This window comes from Aphelocoma coerulescens, chromosome 12 (genome assembly GCF_041296385.1).
Source record: "Aphelocoma coerulescens isolate FSJ_1873_10779 chromosome 12, UR_Acoe_1.0, whole genome shotgun sequence".
NCBI lineage: Eukaryota > Metazoa > Chordata > Aves > Passeriformes > Corvidae > Aphelocoma > Aphelocoma coerulescens.
In genome coordinates, this window is record NC_091026.1 from 12,324,178 (window position 1) to 12,343,193 (window position 19,016).

At 64.3% G+C, this 19,016-nt stretch overlaps 7 protein-coding genes across 15 annotated transcripts; 4 read left to right on the plus strand and 3 right to left on the minus strand.

Moving 5' to 3' along the window:
- The first annotated feature begins 14 nt into the window (after positions 1–14).
- OGG1 (8-oxoguanine DNA glycosylase) lies at positions 15–1,730 on the plus strand. 2 transcript variants are annotated; one of them, XM_069028005.1, is made up of 7 exons: positions 15–223; positions 305–588; positions 665–844; positions 930–1,108; positions 1,183–1,324; positions 1,415–1,464; positions 1,540–1,730. In XM_069028005.1, the coding sequence occupies exons 1-7, from the start codon at positions 114–116 to the stop codon at positions 1,669–1,671; spliced, it is 1,077 nt and encodes a 358-aa protein (XP_068884106.1). In that variant the 5' UTR covers positions 15–113; the 3' UTR covers positions 1,672–1,730. The 2 variants fall into 2 exon arrangements, with proteins under 2 accessions (XP_068884106.1, XP_068884107.1); XM_069028006.1 differs by having other exon boundaries at positions 1,219–1,324.
- Positions 1,731–1,831: 101 nt separating this feature from the next.
- Positions 1,832–5,475, minus strand: CAMK1 (calcium/calmodulin dependent protein kinase I). Its single transcript, XM_069028004.1, has 12 exons — positions 5,399–5,475; positions 4,857–4,970; positions 4,011–4,142; positions 3,712–3,786; positions 3,504–3,642; positions 3,285–3,411; positions 3,116–3,191; positions 2,910–3,022; positions 2,722–2,800; positions 2,536–2,623; positions 2,330–2,456; positions 1,832–2,252 (listed from the first exon to the last, which is right to left on the minus strand). The coding sequence occupies exons 2-12, from the start codon at positions 4,940–4,942 to the stop codon at positions 2,197–2,199; spliced, it is 1,098 nt and encodes a 365-aa protein (XP_068884105.1). The 5' UTR covers positions 4,943–4,970; positions 5,399–5,475; the 3' UTR covers positions 1,832–2,196.
- Positions 5,476–5,795: 320 nt separating this feature from the next.
- TADA3 (transcriptional adaptor 3) lies at positions 5,796–8,922 on the minus strand. Of its 2 annotated transcripts, XM_069028178.1 has the most exons (8): positions 8,308–8,922; positions 7,936–8,186; positions 7,664–7,769; positions 7,369–7,510; positions 7,127–7,230; positions 6,916–7,025; positions 6,597–6,782; positions 5,796–6,520 (listed from the first exon to the last, which is right to left on the minus strand). In XM_069028178.1, the coding sequence occupies exons 1-8, from the start codon at positions 8,512–8,514 to the stop codon at positions 6,328–6,330; spliced, it is 1,299 nt and encodes a 432-aa protein (XP_068884279.1). In that variant the 5' UTR covers positions 8,515–8,922; the 3' UTR covers positions 5,796–6,327. The 2 variants fall into 2 exon arrangements, with proteins under 2 accessions (XP_068884279.1, XP_068884278.1); XM_069028177.1 differs by having other exon boundaries at positions 7,127–7,510.
- Positions 8,923–9,115: 193 nt separating this feature from the next.
- Positions 9,116–11,094, plus strand: ARPC4 (actin related protein 2/3 complex subunit 4). Its single transcript, XM_069027653.1, has 6 exons — positions 9,116–9,223; positions 9,409–9,527; positions 9,860–9,971; positions 10,045–10,140; positions 10,280–10,450; positions 10,880–11,094. The coding sequence occupies exons 1-6, from the start codon at positions 9,221–9,223 to the stop codon at positions 10,883–10,885; spliced, it is 507 nt and encodes a 168-aa protein (XP_068883754.1). The 5' UTR covers positions 9,116–9,220; the 3' UTR covers positions 10,886–11,094.
- A 181-nt stretch (positions 11,095–11,275) lies between these two features.
- On the plus strand, positions 11,276–15,614 carry TTLL3 (tubulin tyrosine ligase like 3). Of its 4 annotated transcripts, none has more exons than XM_069027644.1 (8): positions 11,276–12,080; positions 12,204–12,527; positions 12,672–12,800; positions 12,868–12,982; positions 13,080–13,187; positions 13,441–13,609; positions 13,686–14,156; positions 14,235–15,614. In XM_069027644.1, exons 1-8 carry the CDS (start codon positions 12,069–12,071, stop codon positions 15,604–15,606), a joined length of 2,700 nt encoding a protein of 899 aa, XP_068883745.1. In that variant the 5' UTR covers positions 11,276–12,068; the 3' UTR covers positions 15,607–15,614. The 4 variants fall into 4 exon arrangements, with proteins under 4 accessions (XP_068883745.1, XP_068883746.1, XP_068883747.1 ...); XM_069027645.1 differs by lacking the exon at positions 11,276–12,080 and having other exon boundaries at positions 12,117–12,527; positions 14,235–14,670; positions 14,743–15,614; XM_069027646.1 differs by lacking the exon at positions 11,276–12,080 and having other exon boundaries at positions 12,117–12,527; positions 13,686–13,834; positions 13,910–14,156.
- Positions 15,615–15,890: 276 nt separating this feature from the next.
- On the minus strand, positions 15,891–17,871 carry RPUSD3 (RNA pseudouridine synthase D3). Of its 4 annotated transcripts, none has more exons than XM_069027647.1 (9): positions 17,773–17,871; positions 17,311–17,378; positions 17,189–17,233; positions 17,008–17,104; positions 16,811–16,918; positions 16,658–16,742; positions 16,462–16,588; positions 16,243–16,379; positions 15,891–16,161 (listed from the first exon to the last, which is right to left on the minus strand). In XM_069027647.1, the coding sequence occupies exons 1-9, from the start codon at positions 17,862–17,864 to the stop codon at positions 15,991–15,993; spliced, it is 930 nt and encodes a 309-aa protein (XP_068883748.1). In that variant the 5' UTR covers positions 17,865–17,871; the 3' UTR covers positions 15,891–15,990. The 4 variants fall into 4 exon arrangements, with proteins under 4 accessions (XP_068883748.1, XP_068883750.1, XP_068883751.1 ...); XM_069027649.1 differs by having other exon boundaries at positions 17,747–17,851; XM_069027650.1 differs by lacking the exon at positions 17,189–17,233.
- On the plus strand, positions 17,848–18,991 carry JAGN1 (jagunal homolog 1). Its single transcript, XM_069027652.1, has 3 exons — positions 17,848–17,925; positions 18,091–18,188; positions 18,268–18,991. Exons 2-3 carry the CDS (start codon positions 18,100–18,102, stop codon positions 18,728–18,730), a joined length of 552 nt encoding a protein of 183 aa, XP_068883753.1. The 5' UTR covers positions 17,848–17,925; positions 18,091–18,099; the 3' UTR covers positions 18,731–18,991.
- Positions 18,992–19,016: the final 25 nt, after the last annotated feature.

Below are 19,016 nucleotides of genomic sequence, written 5' to 3' on the forward strand. Positions count from 1 at the left end.
CCGGGGGCATAGCACCGGGCCGGGGCTGTGGGGCAGCCGGGGGCATAGCACCGGGCGGTGCCCTGACTCCGCCGCCCTCGCGGGCAGGGACGCGCAGTCGCTCCCCGACCCCCATGAAGCTGCGGGACGCCCCGTCCGCCTGCCCGTCCCTGTGGCGCTGCCTGCCGTGCCCACCGGCCGAGCTGCGCCTGGACCTGGTGCTCTCCTCGGGACAGAGCTTCCGGTGAGCCAGCCAGGGGTCTGGGGCATCCCCCGGCCCTGCCCGGCGCGTCCGAGCCGGCCCCGATCTCCCCGTGTGCGGCAGGTGGTGGGAGAGCAGCCCGGGGGCCTGGACGGGTGTGCTGGGGGGGCGCGTCTGGACACTGCGGCAGGACGGGGACCGGCTCTGGTATACGGTGTACGGCGAGGAGGATGAGCACGAGGAGGAGGAGCAGGGTGGGTGTCCCGCCAAAGCAGCGAAGCTGGACGCCGCAGAGACGGACCGGATCCTGCGCGACTACTTCCAGCTGGACGTGGGGCTGTCGGCCCTGTACCGTGCCTGGGGGGCGGCCGATCCCCTGTTCCGCAAGGTGGCCAATGACTTCCCAGGTGAGGCGGCCCCACGGAGGTACACGGGATGGCCATAGCACCTGCCCGGCGTTTCCTCACTGCATCCTCCCTGCAGGGGTGCGGGTGCTGCGGCAGGACCCCGTCGAGTGCCTCTTCTCCTTCATCTGCACCTCCAACAACCACATTTCCCGCATCACTGCCATGATCGAGCGCCTCTGCCAGGCCTTCGGCCGCCGCCTCTGCTGCCTCGATTCCCGACCCTTCCACGCCTTCCCATCCCTCTCGGCACTCACAGGTCCACCACCACCCCGTTGCTGCTGCTGTCATCTTGCCATGGCCTCGCCTGCGTGCACTCACATCCCTCTGCTGTGCCCCCGCAGGCGCTGATGCCGAGGCCCGGCTGCGGGCGCTGGGCTTTGGGTACCGGGCCAAGTTCGTCAGCGGGAGTGCACGGGCCATCGCCGAAGGGCTCGGCACCGAGGGGCTGTGCCAGCTCCGCACCGAGCCCTATGCCGAGGCCCGGAGGGTGCTGTGTGCCCTGCCTGGTGTAGGTGCCAAGGTGGGTGCCAGGATGAGGGTGGGACAGGGAGCAGAGACTAGCACTGGGGACTGACTGGGTACTGCTGGTGGCAGGTGGCCGACTGTGTCTGCCTGTTGTCCCTGGACAAGGCGGAGGCGGTGCCGGTGGACACCCATGTCTGGCACATTGCACGGCAGCGCTATGGCGTGGCACTGGGCGGCAAGAGCCTGACCCCCCGGGCCTACCAGGAGATCGGTGAGGGCAGGGCTGGATTCTGACATGGGACCCTCAGGGATGGTGGATGGTGCCAGTGTCCCCCACACTGGTGTTCACCTCTCCCCACAGGTGACTTCTTCCGGGGCCTATGGGGCCCTCGTGCTGGCTGGGCACAGGCAGTGAGTACCCCCCCTTCCTGGCACCCTTGCCCCCCACCCCAGCCATGCCCACCCCATCATCTCTCCCCACTCCAGGTCCTGTTCTGTGCCGATCTCCGCAAGGGCCAAAACCAGCCAGCAGCCAGCATCGGGCCTGGGAGAGCTGAGGCTGGGAGAACTATGGGGATGGGCCCCTCTAGGGACACTCCAGGAGGAACAGTGACTTGAGTGGGACATGGCACCTGCTGCCAGCCTGGGATAGAAGGGTGTGGGCAGCTGCCTGTTGCCTGCCCGCTGTGTGCATAGGGGAAGCTGCTGCCCTGGGCAGTGAGGCTGGGTGGGTCAGGGCTGTGTCCAGCTCCCTCAGTGCAGAGCTGAGCCAAGCGCCTTTGGCCTTTTGCCTTTATTACAAGCAATAAAATAGAAACATCCATTTGGAAAATTGTCCTTGAACATGCTGGGGTTGGGGGTGTGGGACAGTGCCAGGCCAGGTGTGGAGGGAGGGAGGGGGTGTGGGAAGGGGCCCAGGACACAGCCCCAAGCTGGGGGGCTCTGTGGGGTACTCGTGCCCCAATGCAGAACTCTGCTGTGAGGCTGCAGTGAGGGTAGCCCCGCATACCCAGGGCAAGCTGAGCACGGTGCCTCCACACTGTCTCCTCTGGTCCTGCACTGCAGAGCCCCCCACCCCACACACGGCCCATGGGGGGCTGGACCCCCCCAGGCCCCCTTGGATGCAGCTACATGGGGCCATGCTCAGTCTGGTGGGAGATGCTGAGCTCTGCCTGTGGGTGGGCGCCCACACTCTGACCCTGCAGGGAGGAGCAGGGTGAGATCCTGGTGGCAGCCCCGAGGGGTGTGGGATGGGGATAGGAGGTTCAGAGCTCACCATTGCTGGTCCCCCTGACCAGCCGCTCTCCAGGGCTGGTGGGAGTCATCTGCCCAGGGACGTCCTGGCTGGTTCCCAGCTGCAGCTTTCTCATGTGTCTCACCACCGCCGTGGCATTGAAAGCTTGCTACCAACCCCACAGTGTCTGTCAGGGATGCCTGAGGGGCTGCTGCACCCCCTAACACCCGCCAGCACCCTATACTCACCTTCCACTTGCTCTTTGCGAAGTTCTTCTTGATCTGCTCACTCACTGACTGGTGGATATTCTTGTCCAGGGCTGTGTCCCCGGCAATCCTGGAGCAAGACAGGGGTCAGCAGGGGTCCCCCCTACCCCATGACTGCTGTGGGGTGAGCTGGAGACAGGGACAGACAGTGAAAGGTCTCCCCCTTACCAGGGATGCTGCAGGGCTTGCTCACAGGTGAAGCGCTTGCCAGGGTCCTTCTCCATTAGGTGCTGGATAAAGTCCTTGGCTGGGACAGAGCATGGAGCAGCTCTGAGTGCCTGTGTCCACCATTCCTCCGGGTACTGTGAAGCTGTGCCAGGCTCACAGGCCCCACTGCCCTGGTGGTTCCAGCTCACCTGAGTCTGAGATATCATCCCAGTAGGGTGAGTCGAACTCGTACTCAGCCCGCAGGATCTGCTCAAAGAGCTTGGCATCGTTCTCATCATAGAAAGGGGGGTAGCCGCAGAGCCTAGGGGGCAGTGGGGAGGGGGCTGCTGGTCCCATGCAGCCCCAAGGTGCCAGGCCCCCAGGAGGGGAAGAGAGTGGGAGGGGGGATACATACAGGATGTAGGCGATGACTCCGATGGACCAGCAATCCACTGCTTTGCTGTAGGGCTTCTGTGCCAGCACCTCAGGGGCTGGGGGGATGGCAGCGGTGAGGGGGGACCCCAGCCTGTGGGGGGACCCCAACCCCACACCTAGGGTGGTGGCAGCCCATGGCAGGCACTCACCCACATAGCCAGGGGTGCCACAGGCTGTGGACATGACGCTGCCACAGCCCTCAATCTTTGACAGCCCAAAGTCACTGATCATGATCTTGGAGTCCTCATCCATGCTGTAATAGAGCAGGTTCTCGGGCTGCGAGGAGAGGAGGGTACAGGGAGGGGTGACTGGGGTCTCCTCCCGCCACCACCACCATATGCTGTGTGTGTCCCCCCTCAACTGCTCACCTTCAGGTCACGGTGGACTATACCCATGTCATGCAGGTATTTGACAGCATCGAGGATCTGCCGGATCAGGGCGCTGGCGTCCCGCTCGGTGTAGAAGCCCTTCTCCACAATGCGATCAAAGAGTTCCCCCCCAGAGACCCTGCGGGGATGGGAAGCACCCGTCAGCATGGCCCCCCCAGCCCCTCTGGAGCCCCCCAATGTCACTCACAGCTGCATGATGAGGTAGAGGTGGGTGCCACTCTCGTAGATGTCATCCAAGGCCACGATATTGGGGTGCTTGATTCTGCAGGGGGAGGCACAGGGGGGTGAGAGGGCACCCAACTGCCCCCACCTCAGCCCCCGTGGGACAGGGAGCAGCCAGGCTCTGCACCGCAGGTCATCACACACCACTGGCTATTTTGGGCACTGGCAATAACATGCGGCAATGAGTGCTGGCAGTGGGGGGCTGTGCTGGATGTGGGGGGGCACAGAGTGGGACCCCCACCCTGGTGCTGGGACAGCCCCTACTTGTGGAGGACGGCAATCTCATTCTCAATGCTGGTCTCCTTTCCCTCCAGTGCCTTCTTGGCAATGCACTTGATGGCCACGAGCTTCCGCGTCGCCTTCTCCTCTGCCAGGACCACCTCGGAGAAGGCCCCCCTGGGGGGGGTGAGGGATGAGCAGAGCACGGGGGCCACCAGCTGGAGCTGCCAATGCCACCCTGACATGATTGCCATGGCGACAGGCAGAAAGTCCAGCTATTTATAGGAGAAAAGCAAGCAGGAGCAGCCCGCTGGGATGGCCGAACATGGACCCTGCCAGCAATAGGATGCCTGGCACCCTCCGCCCTCCCTGTGTGGCTGCACCATCCCCATATCAGGCAGGATAAGGCTGTGGTGTTGCTGAGGTCGAGCTATGTTGGGGCTGAGCCCCCGTGTGGGTTGTGGCAGCCCTGTGCTGTGCCATGCTGTAGCACCCAGGGCCACCCAGGAGCCAGCCAGAGCTGTTGGCAGTGCCCAGGTGGGGAAATGACAGGAGTGACAGGCAGTGTGTTTGCGCTGCGCTGGGCCCTAAGCCTTGACGTAATTAACCTGCTAATCTAGCCTAAGAGCCTTACGGTGCCGTGGGCACCGCTGGGAACCCCTCTGCCAGCCAGAGGACCACCCCCAGGCACCCTCAAGCACGGCACCGGGAACCAGCCAGCACCAGAGGGAGGTGGCACCTGTGCCCCACAGCATGTCCCCTCATATGCCAGTTCCACCCTGGGCCAGGATTTGAGCTGGTTCCACATGGCAGGGTGGGCAAAGCCTGAGGGGCCAGACCCATCATCACGAGTGGGTTGTCACGGGTGTGCCACCCCAGTCTGCAACTCACGTGCCCAGGACATCTCGGAAATCATAGATCCTCTGAATATCCTCGGTCCTCTTCTTCCAGCTGAGCCCATCTTGCCCCAGCGGCATGGTGCCCTACGGGGCCACCCACTCCCACCTGTGACACGAGTGGGGACAGCTTGTCAGCGTGCTGGGATGGCATGGGGACACAGGGGATGACAGGGTGCTATGGGGAGGTAGTTGTCATCCTGGGGTGATAGGAACAAGCTGTGTCGACGCAGGAGTTTTGCCGTAGGTTGCCCCACTGGGGAAACATGCTGGGACCCTCCCGATGCCCGCCCATGGGGCGGGTGCGGGGCGGGCAGGCAGCGGGAGGGCCCCAGACACACGCGTGGGTGCATGGGGGGGGATCCCCACCGCCATTCCCCACGCCCGCCAGCTGGCACAGCCGCGCCGGGCGGGACACGCGTGGGAGCAGAGCTGCGTGGCGCGGGTGATGCGCGGCTCCGCCGCCGCTACTCGGTGTCACGCGTGGGCACGGTCTCCGCGCGTGGGCACGCCGCCCCCGCCCCGCCCCGCCCTTACCGACGGCCCCGGCCCCGGGCCCAGCGGCGGAGCAGCGGCGACTCCTCCCGGCGCGGCGCCGCCGGACAGCGCTGACGTCACGGCGAGGGGCGGGCAGCGCGCGGCGCCGCCAATGGGAGGGGGCGGCTCGGCCGCGGTGGGAAGGAGGGGGACACGCGTGACCGCGGGCGCGCGTGGACACGCGGGAAAGGCGCGGAGAGGGCGGCACGCGCGGCGCGGCCGCACCCACACACTCCCCCCGCCCGTCTGTTGTGGGGATGCGAGGGCGTTCCTTGGGTAGATGCCGGACAGACCCAGCCCCGCCACTCCTCGCCCTCCTCCCCAGACTGAGCCAAGCACCAGCAGGACCCACCCCCACAGCCGGGCAGGGCTGTCCCCATGATGTCCCCACACCATCACCTGCACACGGCTACCTTTATTGCCCGTGCTCGCGGCAATAGAAACCACCGGTACATGGAGAGCTCGGCCACACGCCCACCGGGCCCCCCACCCCTCCAGCCCCTTCCCCTCCCCACTCCCCCCAGTCCACCCGTGAGGTCTGCGATCTCCCCCTGCCCCACATCACAGAGAGGGACAGGGGACCGTGGGAACTGCACCATCACAGCCACCACATCTGGCCCCTGCAGTGACCTGGCTGATGTCACCCGAGTAACGGGGAGTGCAGGGGAGACATGGGAGTGGAAGCCACCAGCCGGGGTCGGGGTGTTCATGGGCGGGACCTCTGCAACTCCACGGGGTACCCAGCTTGGGTCAGTGACAGTCCCACACAGGGAGGGGACAGCAGCTGGGCTCCTTCATCCGAGTGGGGAGTCCAAGCAAACTCAGGGCATGGGGGAGGCTGTGCCAGTTCCGCCCCGTGGTGACAGGGCTCAGGCAGGGCAACCCCCTGCAGGTGAGGTCCACACCGAGTGGGGGGTCCTTGGTCCCCGCTACCCATCCAGCAGCTTGAGGATGCTCTCCCGCTCCTTCAAGGTCTTCCAGGCCTGGTCCTTCTCCTTTTTGGTGGGTGTGCGCTTCTTCTGCCGGGCAGCCATGATCTTGCGGAATGCGTCCATCACCTCGTTGTCAGCCATGCGGACACGCTGCCGCAGCTCCTGCCGGTGCAGCTCCTCCTTGGCCAGCCTGGGGGGCACAGGGGGGTGTGAGGCCCTGCTGGGCAGCCCCCTGCCTACACCCGTCCCTGCCCACTCGCTCTCACCGCAGCAGTTCGTGCTTCTTGGTGCGGTTGTGGGCGCTGAGCGCCTTCAGCTCTGCCTGCCTCTTGCGCAGCTCAGCCAACACCTCGTCCTCCGAGTCCTCGGCCGGACGGTCCTCTGACTCCAGCAGGCCCTGGGCCACCAACTCCTCCTTGATCCGCCCCTCCAGTGACTTGGTGTGGGGGACACTGCCAGGGTGGAGAGTGGCTGCTGCCCACCACACGCCCTTTGCTCCCTGTGACTCACAGTGGCAGGGAGCCAGCAGCGTGCTCAGTGCACCCACGGGCAGTGCTGAGCTCCGGGCTCACCTCAGCTGCTCACCTGAAGGGCTTGTTCTGGCTGCGGGGAGATGTGCCAGCACCGTCAGCTCCTGAGTCCTTGCCAGTGATCTCAGGGATCGGGGAGTCCTCAACAGGGGATATGATGTTCTCCTAGCAAAGGGAGCACGAGGGAAGGGTTACAGTGCTGGGTCTTGGCAGCAATGCCCCACAGTGCCAGGCCATCATGGCGTGGCCCCATCGGAGCCCCTCACCTCCACAAGGGCCTGCAGGAGACGCTGTGTCAGGGGACCAAAGGGACACCCATCCTCTGGCTGCTCGTGCTGGGCTTCTGACTTCTTCAGGAGGGCATCAACGTCTGGGAGGAAAAAAGCAACCCCAAAGGCACAGACGTGAGCAGTGGGGCAGGGCAGTCTCAGACTTTCTTGGGCCTGGCTACACTGGGCACATGCACTCCCAGCCCCTCTGGGCAAAGGCAAGGGTGGGATGGGGGCACCTTTAGTGTCCAGCTCAGTCAGCGGCCCCAGGACACCCTTCTTCTTGTCGGCAGCAGCTGCTGCCCGGGCTCCGTCCTTCTGCTCCTCCAGCAGGTCCTCTTGTGCCCAACGCTGGGAGTAATGCTTCCCCAGCGGTGGAATCTGCAAAAGCAAGGTTCAGCACAGTTCCTGGAGCCTCTGCCTTGCCTTCCACCTCCCCAGTTCCACGGCAACATCCCAGGCATGAATGCTCATTGTGAAGTGCCAGAGGGGATGGGGAGAGAGGGCAGAGGAAGGGGCTCAGGAGCTTTTCACCTTGTAATGTTCAGCCTCGTCCTCCGGCGGCTTGAGCAGCTCCTCCAGGACTCTGACCTCCTCATTGGTGAGATCGGCACAGTACGGCTCCACTGATGCCCAGAACCTGTGAAGATAGATGAACTGAGGGGGAGCTACAGGGGAGCACATGGAAGGTGACACATGTCCCCTTTCCCCCTGTGGCACCTCTTCTCTCGGGCTAGAAGCAGCCCTTGTGCAGGTGCTCCAAGGAAGGAGAAAGATGATCCCAACGCCCCCCAACACCCACACACCTGTTTGGAGCATCATTTTTGGGGATGCGGGGCACATCAATGGGATCATCCTGGAACTCATATTCCTGGATCTTGGGCTGCAGGTTCTTGGACTTGGGCCTGCCAGGCCCAGGCCCAGTCCCATGGCCACCTTTGCCCTCCAGCTTCTGCTTCTTGGGCTTCCCATGTTTGACAGACGTGCCCACATCGTGGTCCTTGCTCAGCTTCAGGAACCGCCGGTCGCCCTTCTTATCCTGCCAGTCCGTCAGGATCTGGAAGAGAGTGATGCCTCATAAGGTCCTGTGTCCAGTTCTGGGCAGGGGCAGGCCAGAGGCAGCCCCTTGGTGGGAAGGAGCCAGAGAGCCCGTCCCTGACCCAACGTGGTCCCCGCACCTGCGTCTCGGCCTCCAGGACGCGGAGGCGGCGGCTGGCAGAAGACAGCAACGTCTCCAGTTCCAGCTGCAGCGTGTCCAGCTCCTCGATGCCGATGCCATCGTCCTCCGAGCGGGCCAGCACGGCCGTGTACCGGGGGCACACCTTCACGTGGTCCACCGACTTGAAGTCATGGAACTGCAGCGGGCAGTCCTTCAGCTCGCTCATGGCGCTGGGGACCGGGCACCGAGCGGGCTTTGGGGGACCGACGGGCGCACGGGGGAGCCGGGGACAGGGGAAGTCGGGAGGGAAGGGAGTGGAGTGGGGAGCTACGGAGGGTGGCGGGGCATCGGGGCTCTGTGGAACCCAGGGTGGGAGATCACCGGAGCGCTGAGGGGAACGTGGGGAGAATCACAGGGCCGCTGAGGGAACAAGGCGGGGGGGATCACAGGGGAGCCGAGGAACCCGGCAGGGGGATCACCGAGGGGAACCGGACGGAGATCACCGGGGCGCTGCGGGGACCCGGGGGGGAATCACGGGTCGCTGCGGGGACGAGGCGGGGCCGGCCCCGGGGCGCAGCGGAGGCCGCGGGGCCGGGTCTGGGCCGGGCGCCCCTTCCGGCCCCGCGGGCGCCCCGCCTCCCCCTTCCCATTGGCCGCGCCGCGCCCCGCGCCGCCGCTCATTGGCCCAGCCCGCCCTCCATCTCCCTTCCCTAATATGGAAGCGCTGACAGGCGCGTACCAAGCGCGGCAGGCCGCGGGGGGAGCTGCGCGAAGTCTCGCCGCCGCCACCCGGCTCCGTGCCGCGGGGGGGCCGGGCCGTAGGGCGGGAGCCTTCCACCGCCCCCCCCCCCCGCCGCAGTGGGAGGTGCCGCGCATCCCGGAAGAGGTGATCGGCCACTTCCGCCTGCCGGGACCGGAGCGCCGCCGCCACCATGGTAGGGCGGGGGGCGCCCGGTGAGGGGCGGTGGCAGCGGGGAGGCTGGGGAGGCTCGGAACCGGGACCAGCGGAGTGAGCCGAGATGGGGGGGCTGCGGGCTGCTGATCGGGGGCTGGGGCAGGGGGCGAGATCCGAGCCCCGGGCTCTCGTCGGGGGTCTGACGCCGCCGCCGTATCCCCGCAGACTGCCACGCTGCGCCCGTACCTGAACGCGGTGCGCGCCACGCTGCAGGCCGCGCTGTGCCTGGAGAACTTCTCCTCGCAGGTGGTGGAGCGGCACAACAAGCCCGAGGTGGAAGTCAGGTACGGGGGCGGGAGGGGACACCAGGGGAACCCTGCGGAGTCCTGGCTGCCCGCCCTGGGGGCCGCTGGCCCGTTCCTGCCTTTCGCTGGGCACCCCCCTAGCCCTTAGGCACGGGGTCGGTGCCTGCAGGGAGCAGGGGACGTGCGGGGAGGAGGAAGGGGATCTAGCTTGGGACCGAGGGAGTGTCTGCCCTGAGGAGGAACATCTTCGGGAGGCGGGAGCATCCTGTAGCAAGGTCCCCACATCCCCGTGATCCCTGCGGCTCCCCTTCCCTGTTTCCCACCGGTAAATGCTTCCCTCTGAGTCACTCCTGCCCTCCCTCTGTTCGCAGGAGCAGCAAAGAGCTGCTGTTGCAGCCGGTGATCATCAGCAGGAACGAGAAGGAGAAGGTCCTCATCGAGGGCTCCATTAACTCTGTGCGCGTCAGCATCGCAGTGAAGCAGGTGAGGGGGGGTTTGGGCAGGGGCCTGGCAGCTCAGCCTGTGGAGAAGCCTCACTTCCCTTTTCTCTCTCTAGGCTGACGAGATTGAGAAGATCTTGTGCCACAAATTTATGCGCTTTATGATGATGAGGGCTGAGAACTTCTTTATCCTGCGCAGGAAGCCCGTGGAGGTGAGATGACAGGGAAGGGGTAAAGCAACTCCTGGCTCTGCTCCTGGCACTGGGAGGATGCCCAGTGTAGAACTGGGATGTGAGGTTGCATGGGCAGCGGTTTGGGTGCTAAACCCTAAGGTGTTTCTCTCTTGGGCAGGGCTATGATATCAGCTTCTTGATCACGAACTTCCACACGGAGCAGATGTACAAGCACAAGCTGGTGGACTTTGTCATCCATTTCATGGAGGAGATTGACAAGGAAATCAGTGAGATGAAGCTCTCTGTCAACGCCAGGGCTCGCATCGTGGCAGAGGAGTTCCTTAAGAATGTGAGACTCTGAAATGGGAGGAGGGGTCTCTGATTTTGGGAGTGGGGTGTTGGGCTCAAAGCCAGTGTGGCCCTTGTGCCCAGAGCCCCCCTGTCCCATTAGTGAGGACAGGGTGACATCCCACCCAATGAACCTCTTGGGGACAGGGAAGAGAAGATGCCAAAGGTCCTTATATCCCCTTTGCTTGTGAAGTGCCACCTTTTGAGACCCCCAGAGCTTGCTCAGTGGCAGCAGCAGCCTTGGGGGATGAGACCCTTTTGGTGGGTGCTGAGATGGTTGTGCAGTGCGTGGGGGAGGCAGCAGGAGAAGCTGAGCATGGATCCCTGTGAGCAGTGGCCACCCTCAGCCTCCGTCCTGGGTGCCAGGACAGTGGTGAGGGCTTTCGGAGCACCACAAGCAGGGACTAACAGCCGTGTGTTTTCTCTCCAGTTTTAGGCCGTGGTGCAGGACCCCGTGGCTCCCCTGTGCTTGTGCCCGCTGGGCACTGTGCCTGTGCCTGCTCCCGTTCCTCGAGGACCACTGGGCGGGGCCGGGCCCTGCCTGCCCCTCTCTGGGCCGGGTGGGAGCAGCCCCCGCTTGCGGCAGCACGGCCCCGGCTGCTGCCCCTGTCTCGTCTTGTTTTTTAAATGGTCTTGTTTGCTGTATCCACTGCCTCAGTTTCCTCCCTCCTGCCACTCTTTGCCACACTGGGGGATGGGGGGGGGTGCTGTGGCCCTGGGGACAGGGCATGGAATGGGAGCAGGGCATGGAATGGGAGCAGGGCATGGAACTGGAGGGGCACGGTGTGGCAAGAGCAAACAGTGGGGTCAGCCCTGGTGGTGTGTGAGGGGCCATGGGGGGGTGTCAAGAGAGTATGAAAGGACTTGAAGCTGGCCTGGGGGCACCAAGGGGCTTGGGGTGTGAGGCACAAAAGGATTTCAGGCAGGGTGCAAGGTTTGAGTGGGGGATTGCAGGCTGTGGGCATAGGTGGCTGTTTGTGCCCCCTTTCGGGCAGCGGAGCTGTTGTGGTGGCTGGCGCTGGGGCTGTGACATCACAGCAGTGCTGGGGTTGGGGGAGCCACATCCTTCATTCTGACATCCATGGTACTGGGGTTTAGAGGCCATGTCCTGTGCTGGATGCCTGCTTCAGTCCCCAGCAGGACAGGGGAATAGGACACCCCACTTGGCACAGCGGAGGAAGAGCCACCCACAGCTGCCCTCACCCTCAGGCTACCATGGGACAATGTGACACACAGAGCAGCACTGTAGGGACGCAGCCCCCCAGCCAGGGACAGCACTTGAGCAGGGTACACTCCAGCCACCCCACGGCCCAGCAGGCTGGGGACAAGGGCACAGTGGGGCACTCTGGGACTGTGCAGTGCCGTTGGGACACTGGCACAAGGCTCAGCAAGTCAGAGGCTGCCCTTTTAGGGCCCCAAAGCTCAGTCAGGCAGAGGCAGGCAGGTCAGTGCTTTCTACCTCTCCTTGCCTGCGCTGTGGGACTGGGGACATGGGGACAGTGGGCTGAGACAGGGCTGTCCTCACAGGGCACTCTGCAGCCACCACCACCAGCCGCCAGGTTGGCTGCCAGCACTCGCTTAGCCTTGAGCAGCTCAAGAAGGCCAAGCTGCACGTGGAGATGGCCATTAAGGTGAGGGACCTGATTTCACACCCCTCAAATGCCACATGCTTGCATTTATTGCATTTCTGGCTCAGGAGAGCTGAGCCAGAGGAACCAGGACTGGGGCAGGCTGAGCCCATGATCTCTGTACAGGAGAAGAAGATCTTCGTGGTGCAGGGCCCCTACCCCATCATCCGCCACCTGCTGCGAGCCCGGGGCTGGGTGGAGAGGAAGCTCCCCAGCATGGGCAGGCAGCTGGAGCAGCATCGTGGTGACCAAAACAAGCAGCGGCTGAAGACGAGGCCACATAATGGTGGTGGTGGGCAGGGGGAGGCACTGCTGAACCCATGTGGTGGGACACAGCCTTTTCTGGGGACCACAGACCCCCTGCACTACGCATGGCCACCTGCTGAGGAGGAGGAAGAGAAGGAGGAAGAGCAGTGTGATGAGGACCCCAATGGCATCCATGACCTCATGGTTAGCTGAGAGGGCTGGGGCTGAGCTCTGCCACTGCCCCCAGCACCCTTCCCCTGGGACCCCCAGGTGCGGGCACAGCCTCGGACAGGGAATGAGGGTAGGATGGGGGCTCTGTGTCCCACCATGGCTTCCTCCCTCTGCCAGTCCTACCTGGTGCGGGACCGGTTGCCAAATTTCATCTGGACCAACTTCCTCGAGGCCACTGACCGTGAGCTGCTGCAGCAGGACCACGTGGTGAACCACTATGCCCGGGTGGATGCATTCACCACCAAGGTGGGAGGCTGGAGCCCTTGGGGAGGGGGATGGGGTCTAGTAGGGACTGACAACCTCCTCTAAACAGGAGGGACTGTGCCTCAGCCTACAAAACCTGCCGTGGATTGAGCAAGCCGACCCCAACACCTTCTTCCCCCGGTGCTACCGGCTGGGGACCACGGACGAGCAAGAAGCTTTCATTGGTGAGCCGAAGGCTGTTGCCCTCCTGTCCCTCCTTATGCTCCCACTCCTCCGATGTCCTGTGCAGGACTGGCTGGGGATGATGCCTCCCTCTTGCAGAGGATTTCCGCTTGACAGCAGCACGCAGCCTGCTCAAACTGGCCCTGGAGGAGGCTGGGGACAGGCCGGTGAGGACTAAGCAGGTCCCAAACTCTGCCAAGAGGGCAGGTGTGTACATGGAGCTGGGCCTGGAGGTGATGGCAGGGATTTCAGAGTTAGGGACATCTGATGGCTGAGCTTGGAGGCACAGCCTCTGCTCATGGCTGTGGCCTGGGATCCCCCACTCCCTCCTATTAGCCCACCTTATGGGTGCTCTGCTCCCCACCCCATCCCCATGCACCCAAAGCCACCCATCCTACAGGGAGTCTCTGGCCCTAAGGCTGGCATGGGAGTCGTGTCTCTCACCCCAAGCATTCCACAGCACCGGCAGGCTCCCCCCTGTACCCTGAGCTGGTGGAGGAGGCCTTGGAGGTCTGTAAGCAGCACCTGGGTGTTCTGCGACACCACGACATTGACAGGGGCACCCCGTCCCCCTGCAGGACATGCATCAACTGGGACCGCTTCCTGCAGGAATACTACCATGTGGCACAGTGAGTGCTTAGTGGGATGGGGGGGATGAGGGGCACCATGGCAGGGCTGATGCTGAGGCCCCCATCCCCCCCACAGTGAGGGGGCAGGGCTGGTGCTGACCAGGCAGCAGCAGAAGCAGTGCCAGAACCTTCTGCGGCACCTGGCAGAGCAGCTGCCCCAGCTTGGCATGGAGGGCAAGCTCAACGTCTGGATCCTCAAGCCTGGTGCAGAATCCCAAGGCAGGGGTAAGGCTGGGGGAAGCAGGGAGCACACAGAAGCTCCCCACTTAGGAGGGGTCCCACCATCAATGTGTTCCCCAGGCATTGTCTGCACGACGCGGCTGGAAGAGGTACTGCAGCTGGCACGGGGCTTCACAGCACCCTCGGTGCAGGTGGGCAGGTGGGTGGTGCAGAAGTATGTGGAGCGGCTGCTGACCATCTTTGGCACCAAATTCGACATCCGTCAATGGTTTGTTGTGACTGACTGGAAGCCACTGACTGTCTGGTTCTACCGAGACTGCTACCTGCGCTTCTGCTCCTGGCCCTTTTCCCTGTGTCACCTGGAGCGGTGAGTGCTCCCCACCCCAGCTCCCCACACCCCAGCACCCTAGCACCCCCTGACCCAGCCCCACTCTCCCTGCCTCAGTGCCAGGCACCTCTGCAATGTCTCCGTCCAGAAGTGGTACAAGACATCACCAGACCAGGACCCCCGTGTGCCCCCTGACAAGATCTGGTCAAACAAGCAGTTCCAGGAATACCTGGAACAGCTGGGGCAAGCAGATGCTTGGCACCGGGTGATGGTGCCTGGCATGAAGGCGGCGATCCTGAATGCCCTGCGCAGTGCCCAGGACCAGGTGGGCTTCCGCAAGGGCAGCTTCGAGCTCTATGGGGCTGACTTTCTTGTTGGGGAGGACTGCCAGCCCTGGCTGCTAGAGATCAACTCCTGCCCCACCATGAGACCCTCCTCAGCAGTGACCCGACGGCTCTGTGCCAACGTCCAGCGGGACATACTGCGCCTTGTGCTTGACCGCAAGAACAACCCCACCTGTTCCATTGGAGCATTTGAGCTCATCTACAAGGAGGTAGGCTGGGGGGATGGGGGGCAGACACCCTCCAGGCACCTCAAGCCCCCACTCCCTGCTGTCTCCCTGCAGGCAGCTGTGCCCAAGCCTCTGTCAGCGCATGTGAAGCTGATGGTCAAAGGCTGTTCCCTGAAGAAGCCCCAGCCAGCACAGCAGCAAGCCCAGGACAAGCCCCCTACTGCTGTAGCCAATGTTCTCCAGCACCCGGTGTCCCCAGGGGCCAGAGCCGCCCATGTACCCAAGAGAACACAGCATCAGTTCCTCACCACTCTGCCTTGTGCCCCCAAGTTCCCCATGTCAACAAGGGTCAGAACCACCCAGGCGCACCAGAGAGCTGAGCATCGATCTCCCACCAAGGTGCCCAGTGCCTCCAAGCTGCCTGTGTCCCCAGGGGGCAGAACCACCCAGGTGCCCCAGCCCAGAGCATCAATAGGGAATCTGCCTTCTCTGGAGCAATGGAGCCACAGCCCTCTCCCCAGCTCTGACCCCCCAGCACCGCCAAAGGCTTGGGCCTCCTCTGCTGGGGGCCAGCGGCTGCCATGGCTCAGTCGCCTGCCTGGGCAGCCCCAGGCTGCACAGCCCCGGATCAATGGCTGTCCCCTGAGCTGGGTGCCTGTGCCACCACCCCGAGGAACCCCCAGCAACCACGGGCCATGCCAGGGCTGTGCCCGCTGCTTCCCTCCTGCCAAGCCCTTGAGACAACCTCTGTCTGCGCAGAGCACCAGGAGCTTCTGCCTGAAGCAGAAGCACACAGCAGCTCCCAGCGGGAGGCAGAAGACCTGGGACACTGAGACACCCCCAGGAGAGGACAACACCCTGTCTGTCCTTGCTGGGCCAACACCACAGTACCCGGCTACCTCTCATCCCAAAGAGCCCCCACTGCTGTGTCGTGGAACCCACCTCCTCCCCCATGCACGTTTTAAAATAATTCTGTGATAAGGAGCCGGGGTCAAACCTTCTGTATGTAAGAGTTGTGGGGAGGGCTAGGATTGCCCCTGGGATGAGGCTGCAGGTGGGAACTGGGGCTGCCAGGGCAGAAGGCAGGCAGGAAAAGCTTTGCTCCTGCCTGTGGCTGCCCCCACCAGACAAAACTGTGGTGGGTGGAGATGCTGCTGCATCCTAGTACCTGGAACCAGGGCAGGCAGAGACTGGTGGCAGGGCTGATGCCCCCAGTAATGCCAGAGGCACAGCCAGGAAAAATGCATCCTCTGTGCCAAGAAAAGAACTGAGCGCTGAGCTACCCAGGCAGCCGGGGGGATTTTAATGGGGTGGCAGAGAGCAAAAGGGTGGAGTGGGTGTCCCCCTGCAGCACTAGGGCTCCTAGTGCTCAGGCAGCCCCAGGCAGCGCAGAGTGTGCAGGAAGTGGGGTGGTGGGGGGGCACAGAGGGGGCCCTCAGGCAACACCAGCTCCTGCAGGTGGATGTGGAGTGGGAGGTGATGGAGCTGCTGTGGAGAAAGGCCCAGCCGGGACAGCAACTCCTCGTCCAGCACCTGCAATGTGGGTGGGCAGCTTAGCAGGAGTGCTGAGGGCTGTGCTGAATGCCCCACCCAGCATTCACACTGACCACATACCTGTGTGCGGGTTGGGGCGGTCTCAGGGGTCAGAAAGGGCACTCCCAGCACCCTGCCCACACGGGAAGAGTGCTTGTGGTCGCCCAGGGCCGGGCACAGCAGCAGTGTCAGGTGCACCTGGAGCTGTTCTGGGAAGGCTGGGAAGGAACAGTGGGAAGGAGAGATTGCAGGGGTCAGGAAGCATGGCTGGGGTGGTGGAGGTGTTGGGGGACAGCTCACCCGTCCTAGGCTGGAGCTGGAGGAGGGCACAGCCCCCCACAGTGCCCAGCACCCGGTATCGTGTCAGGGTGCTCTTCACATCCTTCCTGGCCAGACTGCGGCGTCCTGGGGCCGGCACTGGCACCACCTGCAGAACACAGCCCTCAGCACTCCCTGGGGTACCCCCTGTACCCTCAGGCCGATGGCACCCCCTTACCATGGCTCTGTCCCCATGCTGCTGCCAGCATAGCCCCGTGCGGATCTCACCCTCCACCTCCGCTGGGATTCCCACGGTGATGGCACTGCAGAGTAAGGTGGTGAGAAGGGGACAGGACCCCCATGCCAGCATGGCAGGGTCCCAAGGACTCACCGATATGTGGCAGGGTACTGGCCTCTCAAGCGAGCATTGGTGAAGAACTGCTGGAGCTTCTTAGTGGTGTGGTAGCAGCTGGACAGGAGGACAAGGCCAGAATACACCCTGTGGGACATGGCTGCTCTGAGCCTTGGAGGAGGAAAGGCAGCCCCTGCTCCACCCCAGGACCTCCAGCCTGGAACCTCCTACCATACCTGGCAGGAGCCTTCACTACGTGGAGCTCAGGAGCGAGGCCCAGGCGTTGTCTCAGTGCTGGCAGCAGTGCATCCAGGCTCAGGTCCCCAGGGCGCCCTGGCGAGATGTTGGTGGGTCAGCACCCGCTGAGCCCCCCACATAGGTACCCCCACCGACCCCCCATTCCTGTCCCGTACTCACCCAGGACGGGGAGGCCTGGGGGCTTGTTCAGCGCCAGCAGGGCTCCTGGTGAGGGGAAGTTTGGTCAGGATATACCGCCCTCACTGTCTCCCTTGCCCCCCATCCTCCCCTGTCGCAGGTACCTTCCCGGTGCACCACGGAGCCCTCCAACAGCCTCAGTGTCTCCTCGGGGCCCAGCAGCCGCCTCCACCTGCAGGGGATGGAGTGGGCAGAGGGACACGGGTGGGACGTCCCTCAGCCACTTCCCTCAGTACCCTGCATCCCACTCTGCGTGTCCATAAACCTCACCCACCATTATCCTCCCTCCTTTCCACGCGTGTCCCCGCACCCTCATGCTTCTCCAGCCCCTCTGCGCTCACACATCTGAAACCCCATAGGTGTGTCCCCGATCCCAAACCCCCCCCCCCATAACCCCAACCTCGTAACCCCTCTGTACCCACGCGTGCGCATCTCCAGGTGCCAGCACACCCATGGGCGTGCACCCCATGTACACACACCCTCCCCCCCCCGCACCCCATGTACGGCCTCCCCCCCCGCGCGGCTCCGGGCCCCGCTGACCCCGCGGTGCGCGCTCCCGCTCCCACCCGCGCCAGCCCGCGCGCGGCGGCGGCGGCGGCGCTCCCGGTCCCCGCCATGGCGGCACCGCCGCGCCTGCGCCGAGCGACACCCCCGGCATCCGGAGCCGGCGGCCGCGGCCATAGAGCAGCGGAAGCGCGGGCAGAGGGTCCCGCCCGCAGGTGCGGCACGGCGGGGAGCGGCGGGCGGGGGGGGGGGCGAGACACCGCAGAGATGTCCCGGAGGGCCGGGCAGTCACGGGGAGGGAGGCCCGGGGGGCTGGTGCCGGGGCTGCGCTGGGGGGGCGGGCAGGGAGGGCGGCCCCGCCTGACACTGTGCCTCCCCAGGACAGCACCATGGCCTCCCGCGGGGGTCCCCGCGCCGCCGGCACCGATGGCAGCGACTTCCAGCACCGGGAGCGCGTGGCCTCGCACTACCAGATGAGGTAGGTGTCCCCTTCCCCGGGACGCCGGAGGGGACACGCGACCTCAGCAGGCCCTGACGGCCCCACACTCTCTCCCCAGCGTGACCCTCAAGTCGGAGATCAAGAAGCTGATCTACACGCATGTGGTCATCTGGCTGCTGCTCCTGGCCCAGATGGTCGTGGGGCACCTCAAGCTGCTGCCCCACGACCAGGTGGCCATGCCCTACCAGTGGGAGTATCCGTACCTGCTCAGCATTCTGCCCTCCCTCCTGGGCCTCCTGTCCTTCCCCCGCAACAACATCAGCTACCTGGTACTCTCCATGATCAGCACCGGCCTCTTCTCCATGGCTCCCCTCATCTACGGGGCCATGGAGATGTTCCCCATGGCGCAGCAGCTGTACCGCCACGGCAAAGCTTACCGCTTCATCTTCGGCTTCTCGGCCGTCTCTGTCATGTACCTGGTGGTGGTGGTGGCTGCGCAGGTGCATGGCTGGCAACTCTACTACAGTAAGAAGCTGCTGGACTCCTGGTTCACTAGCACGCAGGAGAAGAAGAAGAAATGAGTGGGGATAGGTGGGCTCCGTGAGGTGCTGAAGCTCTGCAGTTCAGTCCTGTGGGGCGGCGCTGGCGCAGCTCCGGTGGGTGGGGAATCCTCGGGGACCACAGGGTGGGTGTCTGAGCCACACCACGGCCATGGGCTCGCATGCAAGGGGGGAGACCCCCGAGGGCGGGGGCCATGGAGGGTCCCTGGGGTGCGTGCCTGTTCCTCCGCGTGTTGCTCTATGGAAATAAAGCACCGTCCGCGCTCCCACGCGTGTCTGCGCCGCAGGAAGCGCCGCTTGGCAGCGG

What these genes read in the sequence shown, in the direction of transcription:
- TTLL3 (XM_069027643.1), top strand. Translation starts at nt 12,189, where the DNA reads ATGATCTCTGTACAGGAGAAGAAGATCTTCGTGGTGCAGGGCCCCTAC. An exon ending in ATGGCATCCATGACCTCATG is followed by an intron (nt 12,528 to 12,671) that starts GTTAGCTGAGAG and finishes TCCCTCTGCCAG; the next exon opens with TCCTACCTGGTGCGGGACCG. An exon ending in TCCCTGTGTCACCTGGAGCG is followed by an intron (nt 14,157 to 14,234) that starts GTGAGTGCTCCC and finishes TCCCTGCCTCAG; the next exon opens with TGCCAGGCACCTCTGCAATG.
- TADA3 (XM_069028177.1), bottom strand. Translation starts at nt 8,514, where the DNA reads ATGAGCGAGCTGAAGGACTGCCCGCTGCAGTTCCATGACTTCAAGTCG. An exon ending in ACGAGGCTGAACATTACAAG is followed by an intron (nt 7,511 to 7,663) that starts GTGAAAAGCTCC and finishes TTGCTTTTGCAG; the next exon opens with ATTCCACCGCTGGGGAAGCA. An exon ending in AGCCAGAACAAGCCCTTCAG is followed by an intron (nt 6,783 to 6,915) that starts GTGAGCAGCTGA and finishes CCACCCTGGCAG; the next exon opens with TGTCCCCCACACCAAGTCAC.
- JAGN1 (XM_069027652.1), top strand. Translation starts at nt 18,100, where the DNA reads ATGGCCTCCCGCGGGGGTCCCCGCGCCGCCGGCACCGATGGCAGCGAC. An exon ending in GCCTCGCACTACCAGATGAG is followed by an intron (nt 18,189 to 18,267) that starts GTAGGTGTCCCC and finishes CTCTCTCCCCAG; the next exon opens with CGTGACCCTCAAGTCGGAGA.
- CAMK1 (XM_069028004.1), bottom strand. Translation starts at nt 4,942, where the DNA reads ATGCCGCTGGGGCAAGATGGGCTCAGCTGGAAGAAGAGGACCGAGGAT. An exon ending in TTCCGAGATGTCCTGGGCAC is followed by an intron (nt 4,143 to 4,856) that starts GTGAGTTGCAGA and finishes CACCCCCCCCAG; the next exon opens with GGGGGCCTTCTCCGAGGTGG. An exon ending in GAGATTGCCGTCCTCCACAA is followed by an intron (nt 3,787 to 4,010) that starts GTAGGGGCTGTC and finishes CTCCCCCTGCAG; the next exon opens with AATCAAGCACCCCAATATCG.
- ARPC4 (XM_069027653.1), top strand. An exon ending in AAGCCCGAGGTGGAAGTCAG is followed by an intron (nt 9,528 to 9,859) that starts GTACGGGGGCGG and finishes CTCTGTTCGCAG; the next exon opens with GAGCAGCAAAGAGCTGCTGT. An exon ending in TCAGCATCGCAGTGAAGCAG is followed by an intron (nt 9,972 to 10,044) that starts GTGAGGGGGGGT and finishes TTCTCTCTCTAG; the next exon opens with GCTGACGAGATTGAGAAGAT.
- OGG1 (XM_069028005.1), top strand. Translation starts at nt 114, where the DNA reads ATGAAGCTGCGGGACGCCCCGTCCGCCTGCCCGTCCCTGTGGCGCTGC. An exon ending in TCCTCGGGACAGAGCTTCCG is followed by an intron (nt 224 to 304) that starts GTGAGCCAGCCA and finishes CGTGTGCGGCAG; the next exon opens with GTGGTGGGAGAGCAGCCCGG. An exon ending in CCGGGCCTACCAGGAGATCG is followed by an intron (nt 1,325 to 1,414) that starts GTGAGGGCAGGG and finishes CTCTCCCCACAG; the next exon opens with GTGACTTCTTCCGGGGCCTA.
- RPUSD3 (XM_069027647.1), bottom strand. Translation starts at nt 17,864, where the DNA reads ATGCCGGGGGTGTCGCTCGGCGCAGGCGCGGCGGTGCCGCCATGGCGG. An exon ending in AGCATGGGGACAGAGCCATG is followed by an intron (nt 16,589 to 16,657) that starts GTAAGGGGGTGC and finishes TGTGTTCTGCAG; the next exon opens with GTGGTGCCAGTGCCGGCCCC. An exon ending in CCGCCCCAACCCGCACACAG is followed by an intron (nt 16,162 to 16,242) that starts GTATGTGGTCAG and finishes CCCACATTGCAG; the next exon opens with GTGCTGGACGAGGAGTTGCT.